Source organism: Penicillium hordei, assembly GCF_028827395.1.
Source record: "Penicillium hordei strain IBT 12815 chromosome Unknown utg000004l_segment0_segment0, whole genome shotgun sequence".
Lineage (NCBI taxonomy): Eukaryota > Fungi > Ascomycota > Eurotiomycetes > Eurotiales > Aspergillaceae > Penicillium > Penicillium hordei.
Genome location: NW_026623145.1, coordinates 3,551,870 through 3,565,946, shown reverse-complemented (window position 1 = coordinate 3,565,946; position 14,077 = coordinate 3,551,870). Strand labels below are relative to the sequence as shown.

Below are 14,077 nucleotides of genomic sequence, written 5' to 3'. Positions count from 1 at the left end.
CCTCCTGTCTTCAACTCCTCGATCTCTGCCATCCCACCCCTTCTATCGTCTACTCGCCCGCCCTTCCTTTACTTCCACTTCTTTCGCTTTGATTAACTTCTTATTTGCTCTTCTACCGGACTTTCCTTCTACAGGATTGGACACAGTTTCGAGATCTGCGTCTGGCTGACTGACGGACGGTCCGGTGGTTATAATAGCCCTCCCATGCCAGTTTAGCCACTGATGCCGGCCGTCGAACCCCCCGTCGCGTCTTCAGAACCCGGTCTTGTCAAGATGGAAGACCGGAAGAGGCCCGCTGCGGACAACAATGACTCCGCTCCGCCGTTAAAGAAACAGGCCACCGGTGTTAACGGTGGTAGCAAGCCTCATCCGGATGCCGATATGCCATGGAAGGATGATTTGGAGGTAAGTTTGTGTCTTTAATTTCGTCCGCGATCGTTTTTGGTCCCCTGTTGGATATAAGCTAATCGGAGTGTTTCGCTATAGCGATTTCAAAAAGAAGCGATTTTGCGCCAGATGCAAGAGTATAAGCGAGAGAAATCCTCACTGGAATCTCGTTTGAATCAGATGTCAAAGGCTGCCACGTTTCACAATGATCATCTCCGTATTATCGATTTGTGGTTCAAACAAGTGAGTTTTCGCTTCTTTGTACCGACTTCGCAAGAATCTGGGAGCAAGGACTAATTTTTGAACAGTTGATTGATGAAGTGAAATTACTACTCGGATCATCGCAAGCAGAAGACCAAGGTCAGTACCATCGGCCTACCCCCACCTCACACCCACTATTCCAATATTAACAATATTTGCAGAAAATTCCTTTAAAAGCTCATTGCAGTTTGACGACGTTGAAGAGTTCGAGACGCATCTGAAATCGCGGTCGGAGGATATTCGCGCAATAATTTCTCAAATTCAGTCCAAGTCTAATGATGCGCCTACCGATATTTCAGAGGTACAAACTCGCCTTGCAAAGAAGTTAGCTGAGGAAAAAGTAACGATCGCCGAGCTCGAAAAAACCCTATCCGAAAAGCAACAGTTGGAGGAAAGCCTGGAGGAAGCCTCGCTGCGGTATCTGGTGGCCGAAAAGAAACTTGACCGCGCGAAGAGTCTGACTGTTGCAAAGCTGGAAAAGCAGCAGTCTATGGGTATTCAACGATCTGGGGAAACGGCACAATCAAAGCGCGAAGAATCTTCCCCGGCAAATGGAGGAACCCCCGCAGGAGACCGCAACCCCGAGTTGGAAGAAGCCAATAACAAACTCACTGCAATTTCGGAGAAACAAAAGGAGCAAGTCCGGAAATTGGAAGCCGAAAATGCCAGCCTGCTAGGCCAAATCACCGAAATCAAAGTCAAGGTTGGACCCACCCCGTCGTTACATTTTCGTTTTGTCGCTCACATCGGGATCCCAGTCTTCAAAGTTCACCGATGACGATTACGCCCACACTGATTTATTTAAACACCTTCGATCACAGTACGACGATGTAGTTAAGCGAATTAACCACCTGGAAGCGACAAATGTTCAACTTCGTGAGCAAGCAGAGAAATACCGCTCGGAAAGAACCGCATACAAGATCCAGGTGGAAAATGAAACACAAAGTACGATTGCCGAGAAGGAAGCCCAGTTGATGAGGGCTGAAACAGATCTTGCTCGGATACGAAATGCCCGCGACGAACTTCTGGCCGACCAGCAGATGCGAAAGGCCGCGCAAGATCAGAAGAAGACTTCCAGTCTGAAACTGCAAGAACTGGCAGACGCTAGAGAGGCTCGCATCACAGCGTTAGAGTCGGAAAGTCAAAGATTGCGACTGCAGATTGAGGGCTCCAAGTCCGATGACAATATTAACGATATGCCTCTGGAAGAGCTTCGCGCCAAGTACACCAGCCTTGAACGCCAGTACTCCATGCTCAACACCGAGTTGACATCGATGCAGACCGCCTACACCAAGTTTGCTACTCTCGCATCGCAGAAAGTTACTGACTTTGGGGCTATGGAAGAGAGGGTTGCACGGCTAACAGCGGAGAAGTCTAAAGCGGATCAGAAGTTCTTTGCAGCAATGAAAAGCAAAGAAGCACGAGATGTCGAAGTCCGAACGCTCAGAATGCAAAGCTCCAAGACGTCAGATATTGTGGCCCAGCTGAAGGAATCCGAATCAACCACCCGGTCATTGGTGTCCAATATGGACAAGCAAGCCAGTGAGACTAAGGAGGCACTCAATGCAGCCTTGAGCAAGCACCGTGCCATTCAGCAGCAGCTGACTGAGAGTAACATCCTCATGGAAGGCTTGAAACACCAGGTTTCCGAGCTAAAGAGTCTTTCAGTATCCAAGGACTCGACACTGGGAAGCACAACTTCTGCTTTGCGGCAAGCCGAGACAGAGGTCGCTGGCTTGAAACAGTCGCTTTCAGATACCAAGAAGAGTCTGGACAATTGGAAGAACAAGAGTCTTGGCAATTCGTCCTCGGAATATGAAATGTTGCGGGTATGCTGAATTCCCACATCTGTTAATGAACTAAAGCTAACCCCGTTCAGACACTTGCACTGTGCACGGTGTGTCGTCGAAATTTCAAAAACACGGCGATCAAAACATGCGGCCATGTATTCTGCAAAGATTGCGTCGAAGAGCGTCTCACGTCTCGCTCCCGCAAGTGCCCTAACTGCGGCAAATCCTTCGGAAGCAACGACCACATGCATATTACCCTCTGACCGGCCTTCAAATATCCTGTATTATATCTTCTTTTCGATGGTTTCCTCTTTACGTCTATCTCTTTTTAGTGTCACATCCGGACAGGTTCATGGTGTGGTGTTTATGTGTGGTTTAGCAGGTCTGGTCTGGGCCGGCGTTTGACGAGTTATGCACGCTTAGCCCTAACTCGGGGCATGTTTTATTTTTCTCTCTTTTCCTCTTTTTTCCATTACAAACCAAAGCAATGGTGGGTTTCTCAAGGCGCAGGGGCGTCGTTCTTCATCCTCTCCGGACGAGGGGCCGGCGCAGACTGATTTTCCTCAAGAGGCTGAGCTATTCTAGATTTCTGTGTCATGTAGGACTACCGTTTACGGAGCAAAACCAAAAGTACAAAGGAACATGACGAATGCAATGTGAGGATTTTCCATGCCCCATGACTTCCATTATAAAGGTTCTTGATTCTTGATTCTTAATTCTCAATATTCTCATGTCATCATGAGTTAAAGATCCGACTATACAACAACTCATGCCTCCCAACCCAAAGATCCAGCGCAGGAACAACCTGTCCAGCCTGCTCAACAGGCGTATTCCACTCCCGCGCAATGCGCTTCATCATCGTATCCTGCAACGCCTGACTAGCCAACACATTCTGTGCCTGGTAAGGGCCCATGACACCCGCTCTGACAGCCGCACTGAGCACAGCCTTAGCATGATTCATAACAAAGACATACGCCGTCTGCTGCAAGTCCAGACCCATAGCCCGACTGACCACACCCCACAGCGGGGCAAAATGGCCCTTGGGGCCGAGATCCTCGTCCTCCTCGAGACAAGACTTCAATGCATCGGACAAATCATCAATCGCAGCGATGGCGGCTGCGGTTTCCCCCGAGGCTGGGTTCTCGGGCCCAGCAAAGCTGACTCTGAATGCGCGCTCCCAGACACCGATGAGCGCGCGGCCTTGCGCAATGCTTGCGCGCTGTGCAACGATGCACGGCGTTGATGCGTCGAGGTCGTTGTCTAGTGTGTCGAGGGTTGAGGGTTGTCGGTGCCCGGCTAGCACGTAGGGGAGGGATGTGCTTGCAATTGAGGCGATGGACAGTTTGAGGAAGCGGTGGAAGGAGGTTATTGGAGCTGTGCGGGAGGGTTTATTGTGCGCTAGGTAGGACTCTAGTCCGCTGGAGTAGGCAAAAGATCCTAGTGGGAGGGCGGAGTCTGAGAGAAGGAGGAGGGCGTGAAGAGATGTGCGGGTTGATGTGGTGAGTTTGTTATTATTGGTATTATATCGTTCTAGGAATTGGTTAGCTAGAGGCATGCGATAGATGTATGCGACATTAGAGGTATATCTTTGCCTACCTTTAACGGCCCATGAGGAGGGTGGGCTGGGGTATTCGGAGGCTGCTAGCTGGGCGCGAGCATCTTGCAGTTGCGACTCAAGGAGAGTGACCTCGGCTTCGAGCTCTTGGGTGTCTTTGATGATCATAGTGTAGTTATCAAATATGTGGTAGAGGTATAATATACGTAGTTTGTAGAAAATACAGTTTTAATATGTGTGAACTAATGTAGCACCTGGACCGGAGGATATTGAGGGCGGTCTTATAGAAGAAGCTCGCCGATCGGCAAAAAAAAGTGGGCGGAGACCGCCGCACAACTCCGAGTGCTCCCTATCAGCTTGACTGTTTCACATTATTAACTGTTTCTAGACCGGACATTTATTACTATCTTGCTGATCTTTTTTTTACCCTGTTTTCCCCGCGCCATGAACTAAAGCCATCTCCACAACCATGTCAGGCAAGCGTCTGCTCGACGCCATCCAGTTCCTTAATGTGTCCAAAACGGTCGCAGCCAAACACCTGGCCATCCGACAACGCCAGCTAGATGTCTACACGCGCACATCCTCCCTGACCAAAGGCATCAAGGCCCAAACAGAGGGCCTGATCCTAACCGCTCAAGCCGCCGCAGCGTTGGCACGCCGATTTGACGAACCCTCGCCACCACCTTCGCCGAGCCCGGTAGACTTCCCCGACAAGTCAACATCGGCCGATAAGCCGCCCGCTAGCACTGCAACGTCGCCACCCCCCGCCCTCGCCCGCAAACTGCAACGTCAGGCCGAATCGCAGATCCCGGCTTCGACGGCAACATATAGCGGCGATGAGAAACCGAGCGCTTTGGATGTGGGCAAGCAGCAGGATGTCTTCTATGAGCCATCGCTTCGGTCGGAGCCGGATCTCTCGAGCCTGCCGAGAGTGAAGGTGCCCAAAGTCACGGGCGATGCTCAAGTTGGTAGCGATGGGTTGAATGGGGATATCTTCCACTCGTCTGTTGAAGCGAGTAAACCTGCTCCGGTTGAGCAGGAGATGTCCGAAGAGATGATACAAGGTCTTTTCCACAGCCCGAGAGTATCGCGCATGATCTCCAGACAGCCACCACCAAAAAGGGATTGGAAGCTTGCCGCGAAGCCTCGGCAGTCGGTCGCTGATGTTGATAAACCCGTCACCCCGGTGACTCCGAAAGCTGAGGCTCAGGAGATGGAGGAGCTTGCGGCCAGCGTCGCCGAAGACGTGGTGCCCAGTGTGAACACCGTCGGCGAGGTCAAGGAGCAACAAGTGTACCAGATGCTGGAGTCGCGTGTGCCGTCCTCCCGGCTGGGCAGATTGTGGCAGTACGGTGGTCTTGCGACCTCAATGGCATTTGGCGCTGTCGGGGAAGGTTTCCGGCGAGCCACTGGCAGCCAAGACAATGGCTCGATTATGTTCAGTGCTGGTAACATGGAACGAATGGTAGCCAAGCTGTCAAAAATGCGCGGTGCAGCTCTCAAGCTGGGACAGATGCTGAGCATCCAAGGTGCGTTTCATCGCCTAGCCTACTAATATATCTTAACGCCCAAGCTAATTCCTCTAGACTCCAACATGCTCCCCGAACCAATCCAGCAAGTCCTCCAACGCGTGCAAGATCGTGCTGACTACATGCCCGCCTGGCAGCGTGACAAAGTCCTCACCGATAACCTCGGGCCCAACTGGCGCGACCTGTATACCTCCTTCAACGAGATCCCTATGGCAGCAGCCTCGATTGGCCAAGTGCACTCAGCCGTCCTAAAAAGCACTGGCCAACCCGTCGCCGTAAAAATCCAATACCCAGGCGTCGCCGACTCAATCGACAGCGACCTAAATAACCTCTCCATTCTCCTAACGGCCTCCCGCCTCCTGCCAAAGGGCCTGTACCTTGACAAAACAATTGCGAACGCGCGCACCGAACTAGCTTGGGAATGCGACTACATCCGCGAAGCCGAAGGCGCCAACCGCTTCCGCGAGCTCCTAGCCAACGACCCAGTCTTCATCGTCCCGGAGATAATCGCCCACGCCTCTAGCAAACAAGTCCTAACAATGGAAATGCTCGACGGCGTAGCCGTAACCAAAGTAACCGACTTCACGCAAGCCCAACGCGACTGGATCGGCACACAAATAATGCGCCTCTGCCTCCGCGAGATTGCCGAATTCCACTACATGCAAACCGACCCGAACTGGACAAACTTCCTGTACAACGCCTCGACGAACAAACTCGAACTCCTGGACTTCGGCGCCTCCCGCGCCTACCCCGAAGAATTCATAACAACCTACGTGCGCACACTAATCGCCGCTTCCCGCAACGACCGCCAAACCTGCCACGACCTCTCCATCGAGCTGGGATACCTGACAGGGATGGAATCGCAGGCGATGGTCGACGCACACGTGAGCTCGATCACGACGATCGCCGAGCCGTTCATGCTTTCCTCGCCTGATCTGTATGACTTCAGTAACCAGACAATCACGGACCGCGTGCGCGCGCTGATTCCGGTTATGATTCGGGAACGGCTTTCGCCGCCGCCCGAGGAGACGTACTCGTTGCATCGGAAGTTGAGTGGTGCTTTCTTGCTTTGTGCCAGACTTGGTAGCTCGGTGCCTTGTAAGGCTTTGTTTATTGAGGCTATTGAGGCTGCGCGGAGGAAGGGGTTGAAGGTCGAGTAGAACACTTGTGGATGTGGCTATGTACTATTATAGACTATGTAGACTATGTATACTGTATATTATATATTGAGGAAATGATGTTTGGATTCTTTGGCCTTTCCAAGGTTCAAAGGTGGCCGGCCGCCTTGTAAAATTAAGCTCGCCCTAAGTTGTGCCAAGAGCGCCTCCCGGGGATTCCCGGATTGCCGGGCCCGATCTCGGGGGCATGGATCCACGCGCCTCAGCCAACACAAGGTGGGTTTTGTCCTTCTATGACCTCTGATGTATTAGTCTTAACTCCATAGCTTCTAAATATTCAATAATATAGAAATTACAGGATTGGTCTAGAATCTAGAAGGATGAGTTTTGCCAATTGTTTAGATACCATATATATATTGCTAAACTAGGCTCAACCTGTCGAAATGGGTGGTTGGTAATTGGAAAGTGAATAAGAATGGAATTGCACGTGGGATTTAATGGGCACAGAGGAAAGAAATTGAAGGAGAAAATGTTATATGGCTTCTAGCTTACAAATAAATGCGTGCTGCGTTGATATCGTTGTATTGATTTGGAAAGCCATGATGTAACAAAAGATCCATGGTGGATTGCGTTCCATTGCGTCTCAAGGGAGACAGCCATGGCGATGAATTTACAAGAGATAGAAAGAAGATGGAGGATTTATTCTGATCAGAAGGATATTAGATAGCGGTATAAATAGAATACAGTGAAATAAATCTTCTACTGAAGACGTTAAAAGTTCAACCCGACTTTTCCATTATATAACATGTGGTGACTGTGTTGGTCACTTATAAAGCTCTTATCCAATATGGACTTTGACTTCCGGTAGCAGGTCGCTAGTGAAATCTCCTCCAGGCAAGTCGGGGGAAATTGTTGTTTTGTGTTGTTTACGCCTTATGGACTGCAACGAGACACCTTAATACAATAAACCACCTATAAGATCACATCTAATCCTTTTGTAGCTATGATTATTATAAAGCCTTTGAGTATAGCAAGGGAGAGAGGGAGAAGACAGAGTGCATTCCAGTTTTTGCTCATGGTATGAAAGCAGCACCACTGGCCCTCACTAGCGTATTTGGATTCCCCGACGCTCTATGTGCTTCTGAGGGGACAAGAACCACATGGAGTCATGTAGGAAATTTCCGCTGCAGTAGGGTTTTGTATTGGAGATTTCGTAGAAACGAAAGGTTGTAAGAACAAAGAGCGTCTACCGAACAGTTTTTTGAGATAGCGGGTTCGAAAGCAGTCTTATATGTGGTATTCTTGTATCCAACGAGAGTGGGTGGCAGATTAGCGACTCATATCCGGTAAATCATGCTCCAGTCTGCGAAGGATTGGTAGTTTATGGATTCCGATAGGCAATCGGACCTTCTTTCTTTGACGTTTGAGTCCCATGAAAAGTCGGGAATTGGACAATGAAAGACAGTTGATATCGTCATAGGTTAATAGGTCTGATATTAATAACAAAATCTCCACGGGAAGACCATCCAATGAGTGTTGTTGTTCTTTATCGATGTAGTAGAAGATAGCTTCGCGAATAGGCTGAACGACTTGCATCACTTGGATATTGGGTACAGAGAAATAGGCAAAGATCATGGAGTGGAAGTATATGACTCAAAATAAGGTAGCTGTTATTTCCTATTTAGGAATAGTAGAAATTACTCCCGTCGTATCCACGGATAGATAGGTGTGGAGCCATGTATGAAATCCGCTCTGATAGTCTGTTGCATCTACACTTTCGAGAAAATCAATGCCAAAACTTACTAGGCTATATTAGGAATAGACCCGGAATGTCAATACAATAATACGTTGCTCTGTCTTAACTATAGTAATGCAAACAATTCAAACACCAGAGCCTAAGAGGATAGAATCTCACTCAGAATCTCACTCTCCTCTGCCACTTCCCATGTCCAAGTGAAACTCATCTAGAGACCAAATCAGTATATACCGCTCCATCTGTTCAAGTCTCTAATTTCCTTCCCTTTCTCCACCATCAGCTTAGAATCAACAACCATCATTTCTACAATGCCTGCTACAGTTGCGCAGATTCTCGCGCCTTACGAGTACAAACCGGAGCAAGTAGAGCGGGTAGCCCAACGAACGATACAACCCCCTATTACCATAGTTGAGCCCAACCCAGAATGGCCGCAACGATTCGAAGAAGTCAAAGTGCGGATCCAAAAAGCCCTCGGGGCCTTGGTCCTGGACATCGCTCATTCCGGCTCTACCGGTGTCCCTGGCCTACCAGCTAAAGACATTATCGACGTTGATCTGACAGTAAAAGACGCTACGGACGAAGCATCCTATGGGAAGCCTCTGGAAGAGGCAGGGTTTCGGTTCATCTTGCGCGAGCCGCGATGGCACCAGCACCGGTTCTTTGTGGAGAATTGGCCTGGAGCCTACCATGTCAATCTCCACGTGTGGGGTCCTGACTCGCCCGAAGCTACCCGTCATCGTATCTTTCGTGACTGGTTACTCAAAACGCCGTCGGATCTGGAACTATATGCCAAAGTGAAACGCGAAGCAGCGGAGCAAACGGCTATAGCTGGAGACTCGATGATGGACTATACCCTGCGGAAAGACGAAGCGATCCATGGGATTCTAGAACGAGCATTCCGTGATTTGGGCTATATTGAATGAGACAATTAAGAGGTGATTTGAAAGTGCGGATTACCACAAGTGATGTTGACTCGTATACTTTTCGAAAGTGGAAAGTGGAAAGCGGGAATGGCTTTAACTAGATACATGAAATGCAGATGAAAGGAAGTAGAAGTCAATGGGGGAGCACTGTCTTCGAACCATTTTTAGAATAGTACTATCTCCTTGCCCTATAGTATTGCTGCTCCTGAATGGGAATAATAATCTTCCTTATGTCAGAGTTTATTGCTGCGACGAGGCAGCTCTGACCGCAGCTCTGGTGAGGGGATATAGCCGGAATGCAAGATGTGAGTGCATTAGTTTAGGGCTGTCTCGCCATTGCCTTGCACGAGGTAGCAAAGGCAAACAAAGCCAGAAATCCGAAGGAAGGTAGTGTTTTTGGCTCCGGCGAAAGATGCATATAAAAATTAAGAATTGTAGTATAGCGGGGTATACTTCAATTCGTCATGCCACATTCTGCACTGGCAGCTGAAAGGTACAATCAATCCCCCCAAAGACAACCGTCCAGTACTCCTTCATCGCATCACAAATCCCCTCATACTTAACCCAACTCTGGAATTTATCCTCAAGCTCACAAGCCGTCCATCGAATCTCTTCCCAAAACCCCTTCTCAACATCAACTCTGCTATTAAACCCGCGTACAACATCCACCGGCAACGTCCAGGCCCGCGTATAATCACCATCATCCGTAAACGCAGGATTAACCTCATGGAGCTCGAAGATCGTAGCAGGATTGAACTTGGGGAAGTTGGCGTGGATGAAGAAAACTCCTGGCGTGGGTGCGTGATCGCCTCTGACACGCCATATCCCACGACTAGTCAGTGCAAAGTCCTGTACGGGATCGAACTGCGCCATTGCGGATCCGGCTATACCGCCGCGGGTTTCGTGGCCGAGGGCGCAGATAGGCTCGCTGACTTGGTGGAAAGATTCGCGTATGGCGGTTGCAGCTGCGATGAAGGTCTCCTTGTCACCTTCGCCGGCGGCCCCTTGTGAAAGGAGGGGATAGTAGTGGGAGGGGCCGTGGTAATTGTAGTAAGTTGTTAAGAGGAGGGAGCGGAGATGTGACTTTTTGGAGAGGAGGACTTCGCCTGATTCTGTTGATTGGCGTAGGTCCATTGGCGGGGGTGGGTAATTTGCGATTTCGTAGAAGAGTGGGGAGATAGAGGAGGCCCAAAAGTCGGGCCAGGTGACCATTCCCTGTGAGAGGAAGGGCTCAGCCGTGAATAGATGTTCTGGTTTCTCGAGGGGGAAGGCGTCTGCGTCTAGGAAGAGGATCTCCTCGAAGGATGAGAAGAGCATTGCGAAAGGCTTGAATTGGTATTTCTGGATTCGGGCTGGAGCGGAGATGAGAATTCGAGATAGAACTATGCATCGTGCGTTCAGAGATGGTAGGACTATATCGCATATGTAGCCTTCGTACTCTTCTTCATCGGAGAGGAATACTTCCATCGGGAGTGTGGAGCCGGTTCGGCGGAGCATGCGGAGGGATATCACTAGCACTGGGAGGTAGGTGCCCCCTGCTGTTGATACTACGCCCTTTGTGCCGGGGAGGTAGGGGAGCTCGGGTGAGGAGTCGGTGATTACATTAACAAATCCGGCATGCGCTTCTTTGATGGTGATAACGTCTTCCTCCGGAACGTCAAAGATATCTGGGCGCGGTGGGGGATTGTGGGCATTGAAGCCTTCTGTGGATGCCTTCTCATATTCAACGATAGGGTCTGTGTCCGGCGCATATTTCGCTAGCAGTGCGTGGAATTCCCGCCAGAATTTGCGATGTGAGGGTGTCAGGTCTGTGGTGATGGCCTGAGAAGAAAGATTGGGGATGTAGGCTTTGAACTGGCCCAATATTGCCCAGGTAAGGAATGCAGCGAGTGTCAGGGCTGCCAACAGCGTTCGTACGCGCAGAAAGGATCGCGGGATCATCGTGAAATGTCTCGGAGGTTACTGTTTACCCCACAGAAGCTTGATCGGATAATATCGATTATCGTACCAATGACGTCGATGGGCAGGTACCCGGGGACCCGTACTGTGAATGATTGAGCTATTGCAAGTCATATATAAGCAAAGACAATGTCAATAAAAGCCTGATATTTTCAGAATGTAAGCTTGGATGTTGCCTAAAACCAGACATCTGAGAAAAGAAATGAGAACTCAATCAATAGTCCATCGAACAGCGGCTGTATACTATATTGCCCAGCATATCAACTTCAAATCTGATACGTGAAAGTCGGGAATCCCTGTGCTGGCCCATGCCTAATCTCCTCCCTCAAAGTCTTCAGCTCTTTATCCTTCTCCGCACTTTCCGCTTTCAGCTCCTCATTGTTACGAGTAAGGTATTCAACCCTCTTGAATGCTAGTGCAATGGTGGACAGCTTCCTCGCAAGCTTATGCGACAGATCAACCACAAACTCTCCTCCTTCTGTAATAAGTTCGTCCAAATCCTCACCAACCAATGTGGTGTACCGCAGCGCCACAAACTGGGATAGCAAGTTCCTTGCATCGTCAACTGCACTGGTCGTTTTATAGATGAGTCTGATTGCATCCACCAAGTAAGGGAATAGGACCTTGTCTGTTTGCTCCATGGAAACAAGGACCTGGGCTAGACTGTTCAGGGCGAATTGCTCCAATTTGTCAAATTCGAGTTGACGTGCGAAGGAATATACTTTTGCGTGGAGATAAATCTCGGCGGCGTTGTTTCCTTCGGTTTCTTGTTCTGGCTCTTCTTGTTCTTGGCCTTGCCTTTCGTGGTCAGTGACCTTTTGTGAGGCCTGCTCCGTGGCCAAAGTGACCCCATCGCAATATTCCAGCGGAGTGAGGGGTCGGTCATTTAGGTCCAGCTCTGATAGAGCCTCGGATGGTGGCGAGTCTGGGGCTATGGAGGACTCTGCAACTGGTGACAGTGACCTTGCACGGGCAGGAAGCATTGGAGATGGTGAGTGTGGCCATGAAGGCTGTGACTGTGGGCTGTCAGGTGGTGATGTTGGTTCTGCATTGGTTGATTCGGTATTAGGTTCTCGTTTGTTTTTGATAATGATTGATATAAGATGGGAGTTTATTACCGTTTTCTTCATCCGCTTCCTCGGCTTCATCTACCACGACTTCTTGTTCTTCTTGTTCTTGACCTTCTTCCCCGTCTTGCGCTGGGGCCTCTTCCCCCGCATCTGCCTCATCTTCTGCGGCTGCCACGGAGGTTGCTTGGGGTGCCTGATAACCTGCGGTATAAAGGAAGCTCAATACGCAATCAATTGTTTGCTCATCAAAACCGCTCCAATCAATCGCCTCCTCGTACTCGTCAGTTGACGCCTTCAACTGGAGATCGAATGCGGTGTGGACCTCGAGGGTTCCACGGTGGACATAGTAAACGCGTTCATCACTGCCAACGACGATCTTGACTGGGGGCTTTGCGAAGATCGACCTGTTTGGGGGTTAGCAAGAGTCGGCGAGGTGATGAATACACCGTGATCTTGTATGCATATACCTAGAAGGTGTCTTCGAGTCGGACGACATGGTGGAAAATAGTAAACCGGCAAAGGATAAATACACAAAACCGAAAGCAGACCCTAGAGAATGTTCACAAGATCAGGATGTAATGTTATGATGTTTAAGTAGGAACTCCCAGAGACCACCCCTCATGATAAAACGAGCCAAGTACTTGGCGAGGAGGTGCTTTTGACAATGCAGAGAGACCCAATCTATTTTAAAAGTAGGGCGACCTCTAGCAGGGGTATACGTGGGCTGACTAGGCTGTTGCATTTCTCTACATAGTACGTACATAGTCAACCGACATATATACATCACATCTCGATTAATCTAGCCAAGGCTTTACTAATTACGAAATATCCAAGTACCTACTAATAATGCTTCTCTCCAGCTGTCGGCGAGCCCAACATAATATTCGAGACTAGGTAATGTCTTTGTCTTGATATAGGCAGGGTAAAACAAGAACTTGTTTTGCACTTACCTTTGTATTCATTCGGTCTAGCCTGACAAATTGCATGATCGTGTCTAAGGCCTTGTTCATAGCAATTAGTGTGCAATGGAGGAAATACATATATGCCCCTTTATGTACCGGACTTTAGGCCGCGGCCGCGACTTGGCCTATCCACTTTAGCCCGGGAGCCCCGGGGGGAGGGTCGGGTTCTTACTTTGCTTAATAAGCAATCAGATGACATGTTGGGTTGTATATTTCACACTTTCATCGAGACATAGAAAGATAGAAGTCGACAGATCTTAGCTTCCCTAAACCAATCTGTGTCTGAGTATAGAAAGTGCAATACCAGATCCACCAATTTACACTCTTTTGTCCTTTCTGAGCCCCACTGCCAAGGCGCTAGCTTGAGGAATGGGTGCGTCTAAATGGACCTACATACTAACAAATAACGAAGGAAAAGGTTATAGATGAAGATTGATCTCTTGCAATATATATATATGTATATACCTTTTATAAATTTGACCGTAAACATCTAGATCTTTAATTCTGCGCTAGGATATGCTGTCCAGTTTGAATGCCTATGTCAAGTGGCTCATCGCTGGAGCTGACTGCCAATCTAGTCTTGATTGTAGACACCGAAGGGGGAACTGCATGTTGCCGCGATGCGATCCCCCATGGCCCGTAAGGAAGCTCAAAAACTCTAGAATCTTCTAATATGAATTTCAAATTGATATCACGGAACACGGTCCATGAGTTTACCTCGTTGCCCGTGCCAAGATTATCAACCACGGAGGACGGAGCCATTCGAA

The 14,077-nt window shown here is 49.2% G+C and overlaps 6 protein-coding genes across 6 annotated transcripts; 3 read left to right on the top strand and 3 right to left on the bottom strand.

The window, feature by feature from the left end:
- Window positions 1–222: 222 nt before the first annotated feature.
- Window positions 223–2,701, top strand: N7537_008520 (E3 ubiquitin-protein ligase BRE1; the record flags this gene model as incomplete). Its single annotated transcript, XM_056899575.1, has 6 exons — window positions 223–405; window positions 487–630; window positions 696–747; window positions 810–1,351; window positions 1,407–2,477; window positions 2,528–2,701. 6 exons carry the CDS (start codon window positions 223–225, stop codon window positions 2,699–2,701), a joined length of 2,166 nt encoding a protein of 721 aa, XP_056751651.1.
- A 473-nt stretch (window positions 2,702–3,174) lies between these two features.
- On the bottom strand, window positions 3,175–4,161 carry N7537_008519 (urease accessory protein UreF; the record flags this gene model as incomplete). The annotated part of the gene is made up of 2 exons (XM_056899574.1): window positions 3,175–3,968; window positions 4,035–4,161. 2 exons carry the CDS (start codon window positions 4,159–4,161, stop codon window positions 3,175–3,177), a joined length of 921 nt encoding a protein of 306 aa, XP_056751650.1.
- Window positions 4,162–4,462: 301 nt separating this feature from the next.
- Window positions 4,463–6,682, top strand: N7537_008518 (protein kinase COQ8; the record flags this gene model as incomplete). The annotated part of the gene is made up of 2 exons (XM_056899573.1): window positions 4,463–5,522; window positions 5,580–6,682. 2 exons carry the CDS (start codon window positions 4,463–4,465, stop codon window positions 6,680–6,682), a joined length of 2,163 nt encoding a protein of 720 aa, XP_056751649.1.
- A 2,022-nt stretch (window positions 6,683–8,704) lies between these two features.
- N7537_008517 (GrpB family protein) lies at window positions 8,705–9,319 on the top strand (the record flags this gene model as incomplete). Its single annotated transcript, XM_056899572.1, has 1 exon — window positions 8,705–9,319. One exon carries the CDS (start codon window positions 8,705–8,707, stop codon window positions 9,317–9,319), a length of 615 nt encoding a protein of 204 aa, XP_056751648.1.
- A 93-nt stretch (window positions 9,320–9,412) lies between these two features.
- Window positions 9,413–11,260, bottom strand: N7537_008516 (alpha-mannosyltransferase; the record flags this gene model as incomplete). Its single annotated transcript, XM_056899571.1, has 2 exons — window positions 9,413–9,524; window positions 9,849–11,260. The coding sequence occupies 2 exons, from the start codon at window positions 11,258–11,260 to the stop codon at window positions 9,413–9,415; spliced, it is 1,524 nt and encodes a 507-aa protein (XP_056751647.1).
- Window positions 11,261–11,544: 284 nt separating this feature from the next.
- N7537_008515 (uncharacterized protein) lies at window positions 11,545–12,844 on the bottom strand (the record flags this gene model as incomplete). The annotated part of the gene is made up of 3 exons (XM_056899570.1): window positions 11,545–12,323; window positions 12,397–12,752; window positions 12,816–12,844. The coding sequence occupies 3 exons, from the start codon at window positions 12,842–12,844 to the stop codon at window positions 11,545–11,547; spliced, it is 1,164 nt and encodes a 387-aa protein (XP_056751646.1).
- Between the last annotated feature and the right edge of the window lie 1,233 nt (window positions 12,845–14,077).